General features: G+C 38.9%; 1 protein-coding gene across 1 annotated transcript; it reads right to left on the minus strand.

Moving 5' to 3' along the window:
- Window positions 1-12,385: 12,385 nt before the first annotated feature.
- Window positions 12,386-22,283, minus strand: dmap1 (DNA methyltransferase 1 associated protein 1). The gene is made up of 11 exons (XM_053503294.1): window positions 22,173-22,283; window positions 21,309-21,413; window positions 20,223-20,314; window positions 19,017-19,212; window positions 18,733-18,891; window positions 17,752-17,919; window positions 17,278-17,463; window positions 16,170-16,241; window positions 14,115-14,187; window positions 13,142-13,428; window positions 12,386-13,039 (listed from the first exon to the last, which is right to left on the minus strand). Exons 2-11 carry the CDS (start codon window positions 21,405-21,407, stop codon window positions 12,980-12,982), a joined length of 1,392 nt encoding a protein of 463 aa, XP_053359269.1. The 5' UTR covers window positions 21,408-21,413; window positions 22,173-22,283; the 3' UTR covers window positions 12,386-12,979.
- Window positions 22,284-23,715: the final 1,432 nt, after the last annotated feature.

Raw genomic sequence — 23,715 nt, forward strand, 5'->3', positions numbered from 1 at the left:
GTGTGTGTGTGGATGAGCCTGACAGATTGGTGTGTTTCCATTTGGGACAGTATAATAAACTGAACACACACACACACACACACACACACACACACTGTACTAAGTTAATACAAGGCCAGTTCAGTCCAGTAAAGACAGAAATGATTTGAGTTTCATCCGGGTCACGGCACCAGAAAATTCAAATTCGACTAAAAATTTAGAGGAAAAATAATTTCTCCATTCTTCTTCTTCTTTGTTAATTTGTTTCTTTAGGGATTTACAAATATTTATTTAAAAAAAGGATGATCTGATTTTGGATTTATGCAGCGATATAGGTTATATCATCGTCATCTTCATCAGAAATGGTCACGTGACCGCAGTTGGAGAAGAACTGGTAAAGATCCTAAGCCCTTGTGATCGACGGGTCAGTGATGTAAACTATGGGTGCCTTGTCGTTTCCATCCCTGGAGGGACACTCACACTGGTTACTGGGTCCCTAACTGAGTGCCGGCTGCGTTCTGGATCACCTGCAGGGGACGGATGGTGGGGGACGGAGACAGACCTGCCAGGAGTGAGGTGCAGAAGTCCTTGAGTCTTGAGACTGAACAAACACCTGCGTCGCCCGTGAAGAAAGAAATGGGCGGAAATGGGGGTCCAGAGAGGATGTTCAACCATCAGCTGGGTAGTGAAAATCCACCATGTTCTTCCCAGGTTCCTCTCCTTCTGCAGTCACATGACCAACGTCAGTCATGTGATCATTTTGGCTGAAGATAAAAAGCAGTATTGTGTGACGGTAACAGCAGTATACGTGTGATAAATAGATATAAATAAAGTGTGTGCACGTCTAATAAACATCTCAATGGACGACATCTGATGGGATGTAACCCGTGCACTCCTCTACCTGCACTCTTTCAGCCACTTTAACATTGTTTCTTTTCCTATTTCTTTCTTTTAAATCTTTTCCTTTATTCTCTCCTGTGTATCTATTTATTGATTTCTTTCAGCCATTTTCTTCCTTTCTTTATTTTAATTCTTTTTCTACGTTCGTTCTTTCTTTCTTACTGCACAATCTCTTACATACAGTATAATTCTCCTTTCATTCTAGTTGATCAGTTCTTTTTTATAATTGTGTTCATTCATTTTCAGTCATCTTTCTTTCTCTCTTTTTTCTTTCTCTTCCATCCACATTTGCGAGTCTGTTCATCATCAGGTTTTCCTTTCCAGTCTTCACTTTCACTCCAAGTTCTTTTTTCGTCTTCCTTTCTGTACATTTGTATTTATTCATTCTTTCACATTTACTCTGTTTCTCTTTCTTTCTTTCCTTCTTTCCTTCCTCCACATAAACACTTTGTCAGATTTAGACATCGTTTGATGACGTAGATTTTAAACTCCACGCTCAGTCGCTCCTGTTATGAACATAAACACACTCGCCATCTTGTTGGTATGAATTTTTATTGTCAGCTTCCTCAATTTCTTCCCCATGAAGGGTGTACAAACTTTTGTGAGACTGCAGCCAGTGATTTGTGCTAACAGTCTGTAGCTTTGCTAACGAGGCTCTTGTGCTCTTGTGCTGCGGCCTTGTTATGGAGAGAGAGAGAGAGAGAGAGAGAGAGAGAGATCTGGCTCCTGAAATGTCGAGTGTATGTGATTCCCGGATCCGTGCACGCTCAGGAGTGAGGGTGTGTGTGTGTGTGTGTGTGTGTGTGAGTGTGTGTGAGGGGTGATGTGGGAATAAATCAAGTGCGCTTAGGCTGCACGATGAAGCCAGGCCTGGACGTGAGGACACGCTGCCTGCTGTGTACCGCTAACACGGGAACACACACCCGGGGGGTTGTTAATAGAGATCCTGGATATCCATGTGTGTGTGTGTGTGTGTGTGCTGTCAGGAGCAGACACGCATGTCGCCTGTCTCATCCCCACCTCGGAGCGGATGGTGTCAGCGGGCCGTGATGATGATGACGAGTGTGTGTGTGTGTGTGTGTGTGTGTGTGTGTGTGTAAGGAGGCCGCGCGAGGATGAAGAGCATCGTCTCCTGATTGTGATGTATAGGTTTTCATTACCGCGCGCCGGCCTCCGCCGTCCCACCCACGCAGGAAATCCTGTTTACACCCTGACGTGTGAGCGTCCCCATCCCTCTAACTGTGTGTGTGTGTGTGTGTGTGTGTGTGAGGAAAGAGAGAGAGAGAGAGAGAGAGGGATGACAGAAATACAGAACTAGTGAAAGGAGAACGAGCAAATGTACAGATGGAGAAAAAACAGAGAGAGAGAGAGAGAGAGAGAGAACAAGTGACATGAGAACCAACAAATGTACAAAAAAATAAAGAGAAAAAAATGAGAAAGTCCGAGTTCTTAATCAATTATTTTTTTATGCACTGTTTTCATTTTTCTCTCTTTTCATTTTAAATTTTCTTCATTTGTTCTACTCCACACTCTTTTATTAATTTTTAGTTTTACCTCCTCTCCTTTTTCTTTCTCTTTTTTTAATTTATCCAACATTCTGGATAAAAATATACTTTAAAAAAATGCTTTCGCTTTTATTCACATTCAATGTTTTGCTTTCTTTCTTTTATTCTTTCTTTGTCCAAAATTTTTTCCACCATTTTTCTTTTTTTTTTCTTTTTTTCATCCATTCGTATTTTTCTTTTGTTCTTTCAAGTGTGTTTTGTTTTACTTATTTATTTTTTCATTTTATCTAGCATAATTCATCTAACATCCTGGATAAAAATATTATTTGAAAAACTACCTTACATTTTCATTCACATTTCTTTCTTTTTCATCCATTTCCTTTTTTGAAATAAAAAAATACATCATTATTTATCATGTTTAGCATGTGTCTCCTAAAATTTCTCCAAAATTTTTCATTTCTCTTTTTCTTTTTTTATTCATCCATTTTTATTTTTATTTCAATTTTTTAATTTAACTTTCAATTTTTGATGTTTCCTGTTTTTACTATTTTCAATCATCTTTTTTTTTTCATTTCCCATTTTTGTTCTTCCATCCATTCTTCTGTTTCATCTATTACATTCTTTTTGTGTTTCCCGTATGAGTTTTTTCTTTCATTCTTTCTTCTCCTTTCCATTCAATAAAGTGAGATCTAACGACCGGATCGTTAAACACTGCACGTTTAGGAGTGGCGTGTCGGAAAGTCAGAAAGAGGAACACACTTGCTCGGCTCGGCTCGGCCCGACTGGACCGATTGCTCCTCGATGTTGACGTCTCGTTTCAGCGTCGTCTCCATTAGTGTGATAAACGACGGCGTGTGAAAGAGACATTAGTTAATCACTTCTTCAAGCGCTCGGCTCACAATATTACACACTGGTGCCATCTAAACGCAGGCCTAGCTCTGTTATTTTATTATTATTTTTTATTATGGGCACCATTTAAACACACACACACACACACACACACACACACACTGTGCAGACCCGAAGCCCTCTCGTGCTTCTAATTTCTTCCTAATTGACTCATTTCTACGCGCCGTACCAAAAGGGCTCGCAGCATTAAATGTGTGATTGCTCCTTCGATTAGACCTCATTAAGCCATTTCCCATCTCTGCCTTAATAAGAACTTGATGAGGTTTTCTTAAAGAGCCTCCGCCCCGGACAACCGCTCGTCACCCTCCTCGTCTCACCCTCGTTAAAGGAATTACTCACTTTGTCCAAATTGTGTAAAAAAAATAATAAAAAAATTAAGATATTCTCAAATTACCGTTTTGCCATAATTCTCTAAGTGGATCATCACAGGCTCAGACGTGAATCCGGAGGAGTGAATTAAGAGGAAATTCATTTTTAATTCATACATATACACACACACACACACACACTGGTAAACAATGCTGCTGTGTCATAATCAGAGAGAAGCTCTGTGTATAAAGGTTCCCATGTGAAGGACAGGTCACTCCCACTCCACCGCGATACACCAAAGCTTCTGGTTTCTTTCTTCCATTTCTCTTTTAGCAATTCTCCCACTTAGGCTCTTTTGTCCTTTGAACTGGCTTGGATGAAGATCTAGCTGAGGAAGTCCAGAAGATCATTTTTTTCATACACATCACTTTTCAGAATGCTGCAAGAATCAACCAATCAGCTTCACCCTTTCTGTAGTCCTGCATCAGCTGGTGAACTTCTCAATGTTTTCCTCGTCCTTGAAGGATGGGGTGCGCCCAAACGCAGCACTTTTTTCCCCTCTTGTCCACAAATAAACTTTGTAACAGAGCTACCACAAGGGGTGGTGTAATGGTTAGCATTGTCGTCCTGCACCTCTAGGGTCCAGGTTCGATTCCTGCCTCGGGGTCTGTGTGCATGGAGTCTGCATGTTCTCCGCGTGCTTGGAGGGCTTCCTTCCACAGTCTAAAGACATGTTCTGGGATAGGCTCCAGCCCGAAACCTCATCAAGAGGTTTTGGTCCTGGAAATCACTTCCTCAGCATCTTCCTCACTGTAATGCAGCACAAAGCTCCTTTAAAAGGAAGGGAAAGATGCAGGCTGGTGTGAACACAGTGGACGAACAGCAACCTGGAAGCACTTGAGGAACGGAGGGCTTCCTCTTTCCCAGAACCGTTGCGAACTCCTCACCCCCATTCCACAGACCAATGGCACATACTGTAACGTGGAACAGGGTTAGAAGATGTCGCCCCACCTAGACCAGAAGCTCTTCCTCACACCTGATATCAGACCAGACGTTGTGATGTGGTCCAGACCCTTCGTCAATCCATCAACACTCAATCCAGCAAAGCATTTAGAGTCTGTGGAGGAAAGATGGGAGTAAACCTAAAGAAGAAGTGAGATCATCAGCGAGACAAAGAAGGGAACCTGGAAACCCTGAAGATGACATCACCATTCTCTAAAAGCTTTAGGACGGCATTTCTCAGGAGGATGCAATCAGAAGAGATATAACAAACTTAATTTCTCTCGCTTTATTAACTTTTTTCATTCTGTTTAGTATTTCTTGTATGCTTATTCATTTTTTTTCCTTTTTCTTTTTTATAGTTCATCCTATTTTATACTTTCTATATCAGTTCTTTTTCTTTATAAATAAAGTCTAATATATTTCTGCTCTTTTTCCTTTTTTTTAAAGAATTAGGACCAAACCAGTAATGTCTCATAAATTTAGTTTCATGTCTTTTTTTACGTATATTTGTTTCCTTTTTCTTATTGATTCTTTTTTCCATTACACATTTTAAAATGTATTCTTTATTCTTTATAAATCCTCCATCCATTCTAATCATTCGACTTTCTTGTTTAGTAAAAGACACATGTCCAGAATGAACTGTAATTAACTCTGGTGTCCAGTGTCACGGCTCAGGGTATTGATTTTCCCACAGAGAGAACGAGGGACAATGGGAACGAACGCTGGAGCAGGGAAGCAGGAGTGTCTCAGGAGTACCCTAAACTCTCAGAACCTCATGAACAAAACAAGAAAAAAAAAAACAACAAGAACAAAAAAAAAATCAGATCAATCAGCAGGTTTGTTAAAGCTACTTATAAGAAGAGTTTAAACCATTTTCAACTTCTTATTCTCTTATTGATCATTTAATCCATTAGTTTTCATATATTTTTTTTATTAATTTTTATCCATCTCTCCCTTATTGTCTTTCTCTCGTCCAGTGTCTCTTTTCCTCGTTTTATTTAATCTCATAGTCTGGTTTGGAAGCTGCTCTGCTTGAACTGTGAGTCTCGTCAGCGAGTGGTTGGTGATGCTCAAACCATCTGAGGTGCAGCCGGTCCAACCAATTGAGGACGTTTACCATCAGCAGCTGGACAACGTGGCCATCACACAAGTTCCCTTCAAAGGAACTGAGATACACAAACCCTTAACGCATCACGCATGATGATGATCACTGCTGTGAGATTCATAAAGCTAGCTCCATGAAGGCATGGTGTGTAAGAGTGTGAGGTCCTCAACCCCACTGAAACATCAGCTTTGGGATGAACTGGAACTGAAACTGGAACTGAAGTGTCCTCGACACCCCGACATTCAGCTTAAAAAGTGTTGAATATATATAGTCTGATGAGCGGCCACGCCCCAAAATCTACTGGAAAGCCTTCACAGAAAGAAGAGTCGCTGCAAACCGGTGTCTGAGATAAAGAGAAGAACAGAACAGGAAAGAAAAGGAGCTGTTGGTTCAGCATGTCTCCTCTGCTCTGGTGTCCTGAGGACTGAAAGACGTCTCGCCCAGGAGACCTGATGAGTATCAACTTCATCAATCTGCACTGTTTCTCCATCTGTCTCGCTCTTCTTCTGTCAGGGCTCAGGATCGTGCAGGAAAGAGTGAAATCTCCTCCTGAACTTTATTTTTATTTCATTTGAACCAACTGTACAAATATGTATATATATGAAAGTGTGTGTGGCCAAAGAAGCTCCTTCTGAAGTTTATGAAACATTGAAGTGACCGATCTCGCGTCCCTAAACATTTTAAGTTGCTAACTTTAGCAGTTTTGGAGAAATGAATTTAAATCTGTTCCAAAATGGCCATTTTTTGTTTGTCTCACTTCAAACAATAATTATTTAAAATGTTAATAATTCGTATTTCTAAAGTATTGATACTAAAACTGGTGTAAGCTTCTAGAGGTATAAGACCTGTAAAAATTGTTGCTTAAATTTTGGTTTTTAGTAAAAGCTTAAAAAGCAAAAAGATCTGTAGTGTCCGTAACCACGTCAAGTTCATGTTGCAATATCTTAACAATTTTGCATTTTAGAATAAAACACTTCTTCAGGGTCGCGGGGGGTCTGGAGCCTATCCTAGGAGACTTAGGACACGAGATGGGATACACCCTGGACAGGATGCCAATCCATCACAGGGCACACACACACACACACACACACACACACACACTACAGGCAATTTGGGAACACCATCAGCAGGTCTATAGGGGAATGGATCTATCTGCCCTCTTCTGCATACATGATCTGTGATTGGTTAGGGTCGCTGTGATGGACAGGGCAGAGACAGTTTGCTCCTCCCACACAGAGAGCATGGACAGGCAGTTGAGCTTGATAAAAAGGTGAACACTTTTTTGTTACGCCTCTGATGAAAACCTTTTATTAAAAATGATCTCGTATGCTTTTCACTTCTCTTCAGTTTTCATCTCCAGGTCTTTCGCTCTTCTCAACACCCCCTGCACACACACACACACACACACACACACACTATTTTCACGCCACGAGGACGAAACCCCTTTTTAAACTCGTCCCCTAACCACGAGTGAGACGAGAACCTCATCCTCTCACCCTTTAGTGTATCAGCAGATGAAATGAGCTCCACTCTCCCTCGTTCCTTCCTCGCGGCTCATGGCGACGCTCGGGAACGTCCTGAACTCTGCGCCGAGCTCCGCCGTACATCAAGGAGACTCTGGGTTAAATTTAAAGCTCATTTTCCGGCTCTCGCAGACGAAACGCCCTCGCTCGCTCGAATACCTTCAGAAACCTGAACTTGGATTTATTATTTCGCGCCCGGAGGTTTATTGAATTATCATCATCGTGATCATCATCATCTTCATCACTGTACTGTGATGGAAAGCTAAAGGCTGTTTCACACACACACACACACACACACAAGGAGATGGGTCCCATATGTATCTCTCTCTCTCTCCCTCTCTGCTCTAGAACCTCTGGTCCTGCACGCTCACTCCATCATTCCCGCTCGGCAGAGAGGACGCCGGACAGTGACGCATCGCTACAATTAGCTCAGGGAAAGACTTCAATTATGATAAACACCCTTCACCCCTCTTAGGCCGTGATTAACAGGCGCACCTCCGCTCGAGCGCATCCGATAGAGATCTCCCCGTCTCGGCCCGTCACTCCTCCCTCTGGATAATAAAGTGTCCTGCCTCGTCTCTCCTTCCTGTCTCTCCGCTCCCTCACGCACAGACGCGGGACGCTCCTTTCAGCCATCTTCATCATTTACACACGAGCGGAGACGCAGCAGCGCAGTCTGACACGCCGGAGTTTAAATCCAGGGAGCAGGGTGATGTTCAGCCTCCAGCATTCACACACACGACCTGGACCTGTCTCTTCCTCACACACACACACACACACACACACACACACACACACACACACACACTATCACATATCAAAACTTGAGAAAATTGACCACCTTTAATATTTTACTGCACTGAACCGTCTAAAGCACCAACTTCACTAAAATGCCCCAAAATTTCTAATCAGCTCTGACTGAATGAGCCGAACGAACATTATAATCTTACTGTTACTTTTTACACATTTTTTTTGTTATAATAATTTTTTTCTGTAGTTAATTTTCTCTCTTTCATTTATTTTTTACTTTTAATATTCTTTTTGCCTTTATTTATTATTATTATTATTATTATTATTATTATTATTATTATTACTATTATTATCATTCTGTTATCCAACCTTTTTTCATTTCTTTCATTTTCTGTTTTCCTTCTTTAAAAAATAACATTAATTTTATTTCTTTTTTTGTTTATCTTTATTTATTTTACATATTTTATATGTTGCTCCTAACAGATGGTTATCCAATCTTTTGTTCATTTGTATTGTTCAAGTTTTTTTTGTCCATCCTTTATTGCTCCATCTCCTCTCTCTCTCTCTCTCTCTCTCTCTTTAAGTATATATATATATAAACTTAAAAATACTTAAAAAATATATTTATATATATAAATTTACACTTTTTTATACTGTTTTTTTTCTTTCTCAAACAATGTTCAAATTTTATACTTTCTTTATTTCTTGCATTTCAATATATTAAATCTTTTTTGTAATTTTTTAAAAACTTAAAAAAAAAATTTTTATATACATTTTCTATCTGAAAGTAAACACACCTCACTACCTACAGTAACTCAGGAAAACCGTGTTAAGACGTAATTTATGCAGAATGCTAAAACATCTGGTCGTATTGTCCAGCTCTGATTATAAACACAAACAAGGTTATTTATTTATTTTTTTCCCTCTGAGTGACCGAACAAAAAGACGTAACTCGATGTCCTGACAGAAGCGAACAAATATGACATCATGCGAGCGATACGGAGTTCCACCTCTAACGTTAGGGATGAAGATGAACCCCTCCGTCTCCTCACTTCTCCTTTACATTTATGGTATTTGGAAGCCGCCCCGATCCAGAGCGACTTATATCTTGTCTCTTTATACATCTGAGCAGTTGAGGGTTGAGGGCCTCGCTCAGGGGCCCCACAGTGGCAATGCGGTGGTGCTGGGGTTTGAACCTGGAACCTTCTGATCGAATTTACATTTTATCAGATTATTTACTTGTTTGTTTTGATTCAGATCTCAGCACAAATCAAAGCGACGCAGTGGGCCGATGGCTTTAGGATTATTGGACCTGTAGGATTATCGTTTTTTTTAAAAACAGCCTTCAGCTTTGTTTCTAAACCGATAGAATTTAAGTCGCTATAATTTCGGTGATGTCACTCAGTGACACGGTGGTGTAGCGGTTAGCACCGTCTTGCCTCGGGGTCTGTGTGTGTGGAGTGTGTGCATGTTCTCCCCGAGCTTGGTGGGTTTCCTCCCAGAGTCCAAAGACATGAGAGCGACAGATTAAATACAAAGAGATAAGATGAGAGCGAGAAGAATGAAAAAAAAGAGAAGCAATATATGTATAAATACTGAAAACAGCTGGATTACACTGTAACCAAAAACAATTAAAATCATTACCTTTTTCTTTCCTCATCCCACTCAATGCTTTAGTAACAGCTGTAATCTGTTATTCATGTCAATAAAGCTGAATTGGGTTTAAGAGAGAGAGAGAGAGGGAGAGAGGAAAAGAAGGATCGTCTTTCCTCTGTGCTCCGTCAAGGGAGAAATTACACACACTTGATTTTTTTTTTCAGTAAAGACGAGCGGCTCCATACATCACGCGCTGGATTTACGAGCCAATTTTCAACATGAAATATAGACACTGAGAATCGATTCGAACACTCGTTTAGATTTTTCGCCCACTGACTCTCGAAGTCTGAGAAATTTACGACTCAGTTCTGAAACATGGAGACAATATTTTTTACTTAGTGTCGTATTTTTGTCGCTTTAGACCAGGTGTGAAAGCCCGCGGCCCGCGGCGCGTCGACATGTTACACGAGCGTAGGGTTAAATAACGCACATCTTAGCCACGTTTTGCAACATGGTGTAGACTAATTATCCCAGTAATAATATACAACTAACCTCTCGAATTCAGAGGACAGAATTATGACAGATGGAGGGAATAACAGATATAGTTTAAGAGTAAACGTAAAGCAGTGATACGCCACAGCATCTTATGCTAACGTGAGATCACGGCTCATAAAACTCTCCAGTGAAAAGTGAGACAAAAAACATCAGACGTTTGGAAACTGAGCGCATTTTATTTCTCAGACTCTTCCTCTAACAGCGCTAACCGCGTTATTATAAACCTCATGAATTACATTAAAAATTTATAAACTCCAAATGATTCCTCAATCCCGCCATCTCCCCGTAAACGCACTAATATCTAACATTTTCATCTGCGTGCGATCGTCAGGACTAAAAGACTGAACTCTAAAAGTCTCCGTCATGTCGGCCGCGCTGAATTGAGCTCCGTCGCCGGTTCATGAAGTCGTCATGAGCGAGCGAGCTGTCGTCTCTTTACGCCGCTACGTTACTGATTTACAGCTTCGCCGTCGCAAAAAAACAATCGAGACGAGAGCGCGACCGGGAGAGAGGGAGGGAACGCCGCCTGGAACCGAGCCGGAGCTAAATTCATTTATGGAGCTGAGAGCAGACGAGGCGTCTCGAGTCGACTCCTAGGTCTGGATGTAGTGCACTAACCCTCTCTAAACAACATCCCATAATATATCCACTCAATCACACGGCCGAGAGAAGAATATCGTAATAAATCAGAAATCACTCCGGCAAACCAGTGCGTGTCAGTGAGTTACAATCACAACCGTGACTCTATAACCGGTGTTCAAGTCAAACCAGGACTGAAGGAGTAAAACAGGTGATTGACATTTACAGGGGACTTCAAGCCCAGTCTGGTAGTTATTGCCTCGTCCCCCGTACAGTCCTGACCTCGCTCCAGGCCATTCCCACATGATTGGATCATTAAAAATGTTCCTGGGAGGCCGGCGTTTCAGACGTGAGTCAGACAGCCCGTCCAATCACGGCTGTAGCGTCCTGAGAGAACCTTCTACCTTGATGGTGTCCAAGCTCTTGTGAAACACTGGGATAAGTGCATTAGTGTAGCAGGAGATTATATAGAGAAATAAAGGGAGTTTTTACTCAGTTTGTTATTCAGTACAATCAAAAGTCCCGCTTTGATTTGACTTGCATGGCACTTGTACGCCATCACAATAAGAATAAATAATAAATAAAAAAAATTCATTTATCCCCCCCCTGTAGTCTCAGGTGCATTTGTGAGGTCGTGTGGTACCGACGTCCAGATAAAGGAAAAACAAAAACGGTGAAAACAAAACAAATTCTGCAGAATAAACATTGTTTCCGAAAAACCCATTAAGAATCAGGTTTTATGTTCTGGAGCTAAGTTATGACTATTTCAATTAAATAAATAAATAAATAAAACAACCAAAACGTGGTGCAGTACAGAAGCCTTTTTTTTTTTTTTTAACATTATGAGGGTGTTAAATTGAATTGCATTCAATACTTCAAATTCAGAATTTCGATTAATTCCACAGGCTCGTGTCAGTGTGGAACTTTCTTGTGCTGCTAGGCGGCGCCAGAGAGCCACGGCCCCCAAGTCAGCAAACGCTACACCATGCTAGTGTAAACTATGATAGTCAACATGTTACTGAAAATAAAAACAAAACGAAAACTTTTTCGCTAGATGATTTCGCTCACCTGTAGGTCAATTCAGGTTTTCTAAGCGAGTTATTGAAGAGACGACAGGCTAAACTGTGATGCTCCGTAACTCAGGTGGCTTTATTAAATTAATTTATTGCTTCTAATATTTTCAGTGTTTGAAGGGTTCACCCAGGACTTAACTACAGCGTAAGTCAGGGACTATTGGTACAGGCAATATTATGATAAATTATTTATATCATCATAAATGATAACATGCTTTTCAGAAACGTCAAAGATGTGACTAATTCTGTAAAAAAAGAAAAAAATTCTGCTGCTTTTTATTTTTGTACCTGTTAAAGAGAAGCGTCCCTCGACACGTAGCTCTATTATATCATTACTGCATACGGTGTATCGCCAAAATACCAAGAGATGACTATTAACACAATCAGACAGTAAAAGTAGCTGTTACACTGTAGTTACACTGTAGTTACACCGCTTATGGTTAGCATACACGTTTGGGTAGAACAATTGTAGCTGCTAAATTTTAATAACACTTTTTTTTTTTACCCCAGTACGTCTGCCATTATTTTCAACAGTTGGTATTAAAATAAACTTCACATGAATGTAATGATGCATGTGAGGCTGATTTGAGGAATCCAGTCTATAAAAACATCTACACTTTATTAAACAGTTCACTGACGACAAACACAAAAGTAACCCTGGGAGAAGTAAAGGAACAGAACGTGCGCGTGTGTTTGTGACATCAGTGAAAAATCACATAATACTACAAAACAAACACTTTAATGTATAAAGAAAGAACATGCCAGACTTTTATTAAGCTGGTTAGCTCGACAGCTCGTTTTTTTCCGTTGCGGATGCAGCAGGCAGACAGTAGAGGGCGCTTCGTCTGTCCTGTGTGGCTCGAAAAGAAAAAGACAGGAAGTTGTGTCAACACGGACTCACAATATAACATACATGATATAATATCGGAAACACACGCGGTCCTGATCCTCCTCCCTCGTCCCGTCTCTGTCCTTTTCCGATGCGGTTCACAGTTTACCCGAGTGGAAGGTGATGAACATACGGACGATGAGGAACAGCGGCATCACTGAGAGATCAGTTTACGTCTAAAAGTTTATGATTTTTTAAGTTTCAGGTCTGATGGAGCCGATTCGTTTCCTGACGTCTCGTCGACGCGGACGATCGAGGACGCTCTCCAAGTCTTAGAGTCAGAGCGGAGACAGAGAGACGCCGAGTCAGGGTTTCTTTATCTTCTTGACGGAGGACGAGCTGGAGGCCGACTCTCTGCGTTTACGCTGTGGAGAAGAAGAGCCACGTCAGGTGAGCAGATCTCACAGGGGCGGGGTTATTATTATCATTTTCAGTGTGTGTGTGTGTGTGTGTGTGTGTGGGGTTACCGAGTTGGGCGTGAGCGGCGCTCCTACCACGTCTATGATCTGCTCTTTGGGTTCGGTCTTGATCTCGTCGACTCCGGCCCAGTTCTGAGAGTCCGGTCCGGCGGTGCTGTCGCTGTGGGGCGTGCCGGCGCCCCCTGCTTTAAGCAGAGCGTCGTAGCGGTGTCTCAGCATCTGCTGCTCGTACTCGCAGTTACTGTGCGCCTGCTTCAGCTCGTACACCAGGACCAGGTCGCTGCGCAGCTCGTTAAACATCGCCACGATCTCCTCTGTGGGCATGGGGTTCAGGTCTACAACACACACACACACACACACACACACACACACACACACACACACAAACACGCAAAATGTTTTATTATATTTTATTGAGTTAAAATTTAATTAGCTAAATTTAATTGTGGTTAAAAAAATTAATCTTTACTGTTTTGACTTTTCATTGTTTTAATTGGATTTTATTTCACTTCATTTTCTTACTACTGTATATTTATTATCTGTGTCTGCAGCTATTGTAGGATTGTACAGGACTTTGGTCAACTAAGTTGGGTTGAATGTGTTTAAAAAAAACTTGAGTGATTTGATTATTTGTTGTAAAAAAAAAATCTTACTTGTATACAGCTTCATTGCAATTTAATATTTTCTTTTATTTGTACATCTTTATTTTTATTATTGATGTAAATATTGTCAGTAAATGTTTGATTAATTCAGCTTAATTTTTTATTAAATGCTTAATTTTATTCTTTCATGTAAAACACATTGAGCTTTTGATTCCGATTTCTAAGCGCTCAAAATATAAAGATGATTATTACAAAAGAGCAATTTATTGTTTCTTATCCCAGAATAACCGCTCAGCCAAAAACATAGCTTTTGTTTGCACTCTATTCTGGAATCGAATCTCTGAAACGAGTAGAGAGGTAATCATGAGGGACTTTATCTCACAGGGGAAACGGCTCGCCTTTAACACCCCAACACTTACCCACTTCTTGCTCTGTAAGGATCTGCTCAATGGCTTTGATCTTCTTCTGTCCTACAGAGCTCGGCAACTTCATCTGAAGAAACACACACACACACACACACTTTTAACTCCGGATTTAAAGTGAGGTTGGGAATCGTTGCTTCTCTTTTATCTTCATCGATAAACACTGAAGCGCTGCAACTAAATGAAACATTAAATCAAACACAGAGTTACCAGGCAAAGACCTTCAGATACACAACACCTCAACAAACGTTCAATAGATGGTGATGTGCACGACACCAGGAAGGTCATCTGGATGCTCCTGAGAGATGTTTAGAAAAACTTGGTATTAAAATAATTACAAGTTAAGCGATTTCCCCAGTATCTCAGATTCAGCGATCAGCTTTTAAAAGGATGTTTTTTTTATAAGCATACCCATGCATAACATCAAAGACAATAAAAGATGAATAGTTCATTCTAAAATGTTTTTTTAAGAACGTAAATGCTGAAAATAAATTTGTCAAAATACAAAATCAAATATAATAAAGTAGCTGCAATAATTTTTTTTAATTACATAAAGGTTAACTCTTTAATTATGGTTAAATTAAAAATATTTAAAAAGCTGAGGTGTATTTGTGTGGGCGTGGCCAGGTGGTGGGGCGTGGTCAAGGTTTGCTCTTTAAAGAGTGTACGAATCAGGTGGGAGAGGACACACACACACCTAAAGAAGGAAGGGGCTAATTAGGGTGTGTGTGCGTGCATGTGTTGGTGCCGGGAAATAATAAAGAGGAGAGAAGAAACGGAGAACAACAGAGAGACAGAAAGAGAGAGCAAAAGAGAGAGAGAGAGAGAGAGAGAGAGAGAGAGAGAGAGAGAGAGAGAGAGAATGCTCACATCACAGTCCACTTTCTCCTCAGAGTGATGATGTCACCAACTAACCAACAATTAAACTGATTAAACTAAATGAAACTGTTAAATCGTCCCTCGTTTTTTAATCGACTGCATGATTATTACACTTTCACCCTCACAACTCGGTTACTGTTGTATCAGCACGTCAGTGTGGAACTGAACCGCCAAGAAAAGTGTTTAAAAGATCTCCTGCAAACTCACAACTCAAGTTCATGCACACGATACACACAAACACGAGTATAGTGACAGAAACAAGACACACAGCTTGTAAAAGACAGATAGAGGCCATATCACAGATCTGAATTCCATGAGGTTGAGAAAAGCGGTCGTTAGGGAGTCACACGGCAGGGCAGGGAGCGGCGGAGTAAAAACGAGGTCATCCCTCACCCGTAATGCCCGCTTCACAGGGTGCACGCACACACACACATTCACACGTGCGCTGATGTTAAAGCAGTGTAGACCCAGAGCGAGGCGCCTCCATCAGTCTGGATGAGGAATACGCTGAGACGCGGAGCAGAGCAGCGCAGATTAATCAGATTACAGTCAGGGTGAGGGAGGCGCAGACGAGTCGCTCTCTCTCTAATCCATCGGGCTCGGAGAGAAAACACTCTGAGCTCGGGATACAGGGTTCGAGACGAGAGTCGGGCTGGGTGACAGAAACTGATACACTCATCCAATGACGCTGATACATTGAGAGGTTTTGAAGTTAAGAGAAATCATTAATATCAAGGAGCATTGTTATATCTGTTTTTAAAACTTTTATAATTACAACCTGTTTGGAAGCAGCTGTTGCGTGAACAGCCTCTTTTCGCCCTAAATATACTTAATTTATACAAAAGTTTAATAAAATACATACATTTTTGTTTCATAAATAAAACCATAGACAACACTGTAAATCAGGAAACTTTTCTAAGGAAATGTAACTGTACTATCGAGGTGTCCACGTATCGTGAAGTGATATTTTTCACCACATTGGGCAAGTTAATGCTTTACATAAGTACAAATACTTATGCAAAGCCCTGCATTTTCAGCTAAAGTTTAAAAGAAGCAGTGCAAGTGGTATCAGAGACTATGTGTGGGACTTATTTATTTTGTTCCATTAAACCTTTGTATACATGTCTAATAAATTAATATATGACTAATTAGAGTAAGGTGAAGTGCACTCACCCTCTGGCTGCGTAGAGACACGCCGGCTGATTTGAAGTCGGGGAACTTGATCCCTGCTGTTTCAGGTACGGTCTGAAAGAAGACATGATAGATATCAGTTCAGCAACTGTTTTACTTAGATAAAAAAATAAATTAATTAAAGAATAATATAATCACAACACACAAGTCACCTAGAAAACTGACAACTGACTTAAATTATCATAAAAAGGATCCATTTATCCATAAAGCGGTTAAAACAAAAAACGAGAAAAGGTTTGAAGGTCAGAGTTTGCTCAGAGGAGGCAGGACGTCTAGTGTTGCGTATCAGGAACGTGAAAATTAGTATCGACTTAAACGTGGCTCATTTGGACGCATTTTAAATATTATCGCACAAAATCGATCTTTGATATCACTAAATAATTTTAAAAATTTATTAAACAAATTTAAATCTCTATCTTAACATTTTAAATAATATTAATTTCTGGCTACCTTCCTAATATTGCACATGCAGCCCCGTGCAAAAGTCTTGACCCCCACCCCCTTCTTTTCTTCACAGTAATTTAATAATGTAGATTAAATTGAAGAAATATGAATAAATGTTCTACTGTGACAGGCTGCAAAATGCCTAAAGGTACAATAAAAAATATTTCCATCCACTCAGTATTCATCATTAACAGTATAACTAATCACCGGCCTCATCATCTGCACCTGTTTCTCACTGGTTTATGTCTTAAGTTAGATGCTTTTTTTTTTATAATTAAGTGATTTATAGGTCACAGTGTGGCTTAACAAACAAAACACATTCCTCTGAAACTGCTCAGGTACAGCGACTGGACTGAAAGTGAGGGACGAAAAGTCCTTCAGGAATCTGAGAGAACTACTCAAGACTACTTTAAACAATACTACGGAAAGTAAAGAACATGAAAAAAAAGACTTTTGCACAGTACTGTGCCATACGTTCTTACACATTTCATACTTTGATCCTGTAAAGCTGCTTTGCGACAATGACGAATGTTAAAGGCGCTATATAAATAAAAATGCCATTAATTTAAATTACGTGTGTGTATATATTTATCATAACTACTCATGACCAGACGTGGGTCGTGTCCCGTCCTCTGGGACTCATTACCGGTTTCTCCGCCTCTCGTTTCTGCGGCGGTTTCTTCTTCGTGGCCTTGCGGTCGCCGCGCCGCATCTCCGTCGTGCTGTCGGCAGCCGTGATTAGCTTCTGCAGGTCCTGCGCCTTCTTCTCCCTCTCCTTCTTGCGTGACTCGATCTTCCTCAGCTCCTGGATCAGGTACTCCTCCTCCGCCACCTGCAGCAAGAGTGCGAGTGTTGAACGTGGATATTTACATAATAAAGAACTGGGCTGTTTACTGTTTACGAGAAAACCGATCAAGATCATTTTTAAACATGTTTATTAAAGTGGAAAAAAACGTCTGTTTCTATAAAATTCTACTGTAACTAATCTGACCCGCACACAGTACAGCGTTTCCACTGGTCATAATTCAAGTCAATTATTTGCACACGCTGCCCCCTAGAGGACAAACAGGAAAAAACATCCTAAAATCCAGAGCCAGATCCTCATCAAAAGGAGTCTCACCTGTTCAGGCGTGCGGTTAAACAGTCTCTCCAGCTGGTCTTTCCTGCGTCTCTCGTGTCCTGCGTCAAAGATGTAGACTTTAGGTTCGGTGCCGGTCGGAGCGCGGACCTTCGTCAGTTTCCCGCAAATGTTGTAATAACGTTCCTTCAGATCCTCCACAGAACGTTTCTGGGAAAAGAGTGAAGCGGTTATTTACAAACGCACTGAAGTCGTAATGAACTGGTTAGATCAAAGAGCTGCAGCTCCAGTAAAAAAAAAAAAAAAAAGACAAACAAAATAAAAATAAAATATAACAAAAATAATACAGTGGGTAATAAAAAATAGAAAAAGAAACGAAAAACATAGAATCAATAAAATAAAATAATAGGTAACAATAAAAGTGAGAAGAAAAGCGAACAAAGAAAATTTAACATTATAATTCAGACAAATAACTTTTTAAACAAACATGAATGTATCCTTTTCTTTTTTAATAGTAAATAAAAAAGTCTAACCATAAAAAAATTAAATAATAAAAAGTAACAAATAAATAAATTAAAATAACTATTATTTAAAAAAATATTAATAATAAAAAAATATAATAAAGACAAACCATAATTAAGAATTTAATACAAATTAAAATTTAATTGTTTATCATATTAATAATGTAGTAATATATTATACTATTATATTATTAAACACACGTACAACACACTAAAACCTTATATATTCTACATTTAAATTCTAATAGATAAACAAAACAAGTTAAATAACATATATGTAATTAAATAAATAAAGGCTGCAAAATGTATTTCTTAAAATTCTATAAATATTTATAAATAAGATTTAAAATACACCTACATCTACCAAACGGTCCAAGTCACATGACCTCAACTGTCAGTATATTTGGTGTCCGTGTGATCTACGTGTAAAGTGTGTGATCTACGTGTAAAGTGTGTGATCTGTAATACGTGTGTGTGATGTAGAAGCAGTGGGAGTGGTTACTCTGTACTGCTGGTGGTCGTAGCGGTCGTGGATGACGATGAAGCGCAGGTCGAAACGCTTGCACAGGTCAAACAGGTGATCCGTCTCGGCTTTAGTCCAGCCGTCGTCGTGTAAGTACATCTGGTACTCCTGCTCAGAGTACACCGGTACCTGTACCGTCTGACACACAAACACACACACACACACACACACAGGAATTTTACACACAGGACCTCAGGGACTTCCATCAGCCTATACCTCGACTCCACTCTCTCTCTCTCTCTCTCTCTCTCTCCATCCCTCACTTTATTAAAGCGGGCGAAGGGGTAGTCCTTGCCCTCCTCCACAGCTCGTCTCCAGTGGTGGAAGATGGCGCCGTCCTTACGAGCCGGGTTGGTGAAGGGCATCCACTTCCACGGCCGAACCTTCTTACAGCCCAGCTTGGCCTTCACCGTGCGGTAACCCTGAGTGGTGTCGCTGGGCAACAGAGGGGGGGCATCTCTGTGCGCGCACACACACACACACACACACACACACACACACACACACACACACACACACACACACAGAGAATATTAAGATGAAAAATTTATTCAACAACTGATTTGAGGAAAAGAAATTATAAAAATGAAAATACACTGCAGAATGACTTAAAAAAAAAGAAATACATCAGCTGGTTGGATAACAAAAGTTTTATTTATTTGTTTTTATACTAAGTAAACAAGCTCTGTACATGATTTATATTCTGCACAGAGGTTAAGCTCCATTTTTTCTCTTCAGCTCTAATTATCTTTGGATGTTGTATTATTTTATTCATCTGGAATGAGCTTGATTCTGCTCTGCACTGTGTTTTTATTAAAAAAATAAAAAAAACAATAGTTAACTAGGCCCCCACTAGGCGGCGCTGGTGTAACCGCATCAGGTACAGTCTGCATTCTCTGATTCATCTTTTGTTCTGTCCTGTTTTAATATTTTCCTGTAATATTGTAAAACAAATTCCGTACAACATATTGGGGGAAAAATAAACACAAACCCTGCAACTTACTGAAGAATAAACGAACAAGAACAATGTACAGAAAAGCCCAAATAAAAATACTGAGCGCTAGAGTAGTATTTAATTAAGTAAAGGTTTCAACAAAAAAAGTAAAAAAGAATAGTAAAAAATAAACAAATAAAGATAAGAAAAGAAAAAAGGAACAATATGGTTTAGGGATGATTAAAAAAAAATGATAATAATAATATAATAATAATAATAATAATAATAATAATAAACTACTTCATTAATTATAAAGCTGTTAAAAAAAGGAAATAAAAATTGAATAAAACTGATGAGAAAATGAAAAAAAAAAAACAATGAGAAGGAAAATGACGAATGAAAAACTATTGGTGTTTATTGTTGGCATGCTGATATACATACCAAAATAATAAATTATTATTATTACTATTATGAGAACAGTGCGTGTGTGTGTGTGTGTGTGTGTGTGTGTGTGTGTGTGTGTGTGTGTGTGTACTTTTTATCGGAATAGAGCAGGGCGTAGACCTCTCTGTGCATTCCTTCCGGCCTCTTGAACGTCAAAGTCTCTGTGCTCTTCTTTGCCTTTTTCTAAAGATGAGAAGCAGAAAACAAAACACACACACAACCCATCACATGAGCATGACCTTTACTTAATAACACACACACACACACACACACACACACACACACACAGGATGGAGGGGAAAGGACAAAGTAATAAAAAAAAAAAAAAGAAGACAAGAAACAAAACATAAAAAAAGAAGGAAAAAAACCTTTCACAAAAAAACCTTTGACTTTTTCACATTTTGTCACGTTACAACCACAACGTGTTTTATTGGGAGTTTATGTGACAGAACAACAAAAACGTGAGACATGATTGAAGTGGGAGGAAAATAATAATTTAATATTTTTCACAAAATAATAATAATTTTAAAAAATTATATATTCACCCCCTTTACTCTGACCGTGCTAACTCAAATCCAGTGGAGACGATTACCTCCAGAAGTCACTTAATTAGTACATAGAATCCACCTGTATGTAATTTAATCTCAGTATAAATAAAACTGCTGTACTGTGAAGCCCCCAGAGGTTTGTTAGTGAAGAAGTGTGGAAAAGTAGGAAAAAACTAAAGAAAAACAAGAAGCACACAAAGAAAGATGGGAGCAAAAGTAAATGAGACAAAACATAAAGAAGAAATGTCGGGGTTGGAGGTAAAGAGGGAAAAGTGAAGAGAATAGAAGAGGGTGCTGAAAAAGGATCGGAAGTAAGTTACAAAAGAATTAAGGATGAAAAAGAGAAGATTAATTAATGAAGAACAAGAATATTTTTTCTTGTTCTGCATTAATTTATCTTATCTCTTTTTCCAAAGACTATTTTTTTAAAAAAAGAAAGAAAAAAGACAAAGCAACAAAAAAATAGTACAAAAAAGAGAATAAACAACACAGGAATAGTTTAAAAGCTGTGCTTCTTTGATGTAGACGTTTCAGTAAACAAAAAAAAAGAGAAAGAAAATGTGTGTATGAAAATGTGTGTGTGTGTGTGTGTGTGTGAGAGAGAGAGAGAGAGAGAGAGAGAGAGAAACCTTGTCAGAGTTGATGATGTCCTTCTTGCTGATCGGTCCTGTATCAGCGTCTCCTCCTGCCAGCTCCAGGATGTCTCTCACATCAGCACCGGTCGCCATGATCCCCTACACACACACACACACACAGACACACACAGCAAATATCACAACACTGTAAGTTTATGTTCATTAAAATCTGGAAAATAATCTGAAGCTATTAAAGAGTCGGTACATTTTATTAATTTATTAAACATAATTTAATTATTTATTAAACGCTGATGTGATGTGTTTATTATATTAATGAATGAAAATAAAGGCAAAAACACAGTAGAAACGTATGGAAATAAAATAAAAAAGAAATTTAACAAATCATCTTCATCGTTCAGATCCTGAACTAAATAAATTTGTATTATTATTATTATTATTATTAAATTAAAAACACTTTACAGCAAATCAACATCACACAAACACAAGATATAAAAGGAAAAGCCTCCCATGTTCCCTGTGCGCACTCCTACACTAGCCTACTAAACAGTTCGTCATTAACAGAAACCATAGCAACCGCCCTTACGTACTACTCACTGCAGTAGTATGGATTTCTCCGTAGACAAATTAACGCCACAGTTCTTTTAAAATTAACAGTAGCAGTTCTTTTAGCTGCTATTTCTATGTGTTAATAAAATATGTTTACACCATCCGGTGTATTGTTTTAAAACGCTAAATTGATTATAATGGACTTGAACTGGCCCATAGGAATCAACGCTCACAGGAGAAGTTAGCTCACATGCTAAGCTAATCGGCGAGATGTTGCTAAAGAATTTTCGTCTTGTTAAAACTGAATGTTTCACTTTTAATATCAAAATAAGGACAGATTGACACACCTACCCGAGTACTGTTACTCCCCACCGGACTGTTAATGGGTTTTATTTTCTGTCCTTATGGTCGTTTTTATTATACACAACAATGCTAACAGGCTAAACCGGTGTAACGTTGTGACGTCACTTCCTCAAACACATCCGGGTTCCTGAAGACCTTTTGGGTAGCCGTGGTATTCGCCTGGGTGCAAATCGAGACCACGTGGTTTGAGCAAATTTACACCAATATTACAAACATTTCCGATTAGAAATGACGTAATGAAGAAGGTTTTATTCTGAATATAGACTACATACATATATGACTTAATTAGGAGAGAAGGTGTCTTAAAATGGTGTTATTATATTATAATAAGAATGTGTTGTTTTTGTAACCAGATTGTTTTTCTTTGTATTGACAAATGTCTTTGATCTTTCCTGCATCCATTTTTGTCTTATAATTGCTGATTTATATGAAGCCCCTGTGGTGACGTTGAGGCGATTCTGTGACCATGACTTACTAATCTGTGGGAATGCGATAGTGTGTCGTGGCCACAACTTACTAACTATTATTCTTCCCCCAGGGTCCATTATTTATTTATGTATTTATTTATTTTTTCCTGTATGTGCTATAATTCTGTTCCTGACATTTCTTTTAAAAGATATGACATAAAGACTGAGTCGGCTCGCCCTTAACACCACAAGTTGAAATGTGCTCATTTGACATTTTATACATGTTTTTTTTTTTTTTAATACTTTTTAATTATTATTGTTGTTTTTAACCCATACCTGTTTGTCGTATGTTTGCTCGTTGGTTGTGTCTGATCTTTATTATATGTATAGAGAAATAAAGCACAGATGATAAGTCTATATACTGTTATTTAGTTTTATGCAAATCGTTAAACACATGGTAAAAGCAAAAATACTAATTAAGATATTTATAAGATAGCATTGAGTTATTAAAAAACCACATCAGTAAGTCTGCCTGAGGCGCCGAATAAACGCCTCCACCAAACATCACGCTACTTGTGAACCTGTTAGGCGTCGTATCTTTCCTTCAGGCAAATGTTGTCCATCGACTAAGTCAAGCTTTACAGTTTGGGTTGAACTGTAAAAATAAATAAACAACTTGACAATGATTTCAAACAGACTTTCACCTTTATTTTTTTATTTATCTAGAGAGAGTGTGTCATTATATTAAAGAGGAACAAACCTGCATGCTTGTTTCTAAAATCTGAAAAATGACACAACATTTCAGTAAAGTAAATAATATTATAAAGGCTACATGATTTGATCAAAAAATCACATTGGGCTTTGCAGTTTAAACATTGACATATCTATTAAATGTATGCTTTTGTATTTAAACATAATTTATCTCGGCTAACTTTATATAATGGCACAAGTGATCTCATGAAGAGGATGTTTGCTAATATTTATTCATCACCTAAAAAAAAAAAAAAAAATACAATTTTGACAAACGCTATATAAATTCCAGACTATGCGTGTATTACCTGTAATAAGTTTCATCCTATACTGTAATAAAATTTTATACGATCAATTAAGAATGTCTAAAATAA

Source organism: Clarias gariepinus, chromosome 9 (assembly GCF_024256425.1).
Source record: "Clarias gariepinus isolate MV-2021 ecotype Netherlands chromosome 9, CGAR_prim_01v2, whole genome shotgun sequence".
Taxonomy (NCBI): Eukaryota; Metazoa; Chordata; class Actinopteri; order Siluriformes; family Clariidae; genus Clarias; species Clarias gariepinus.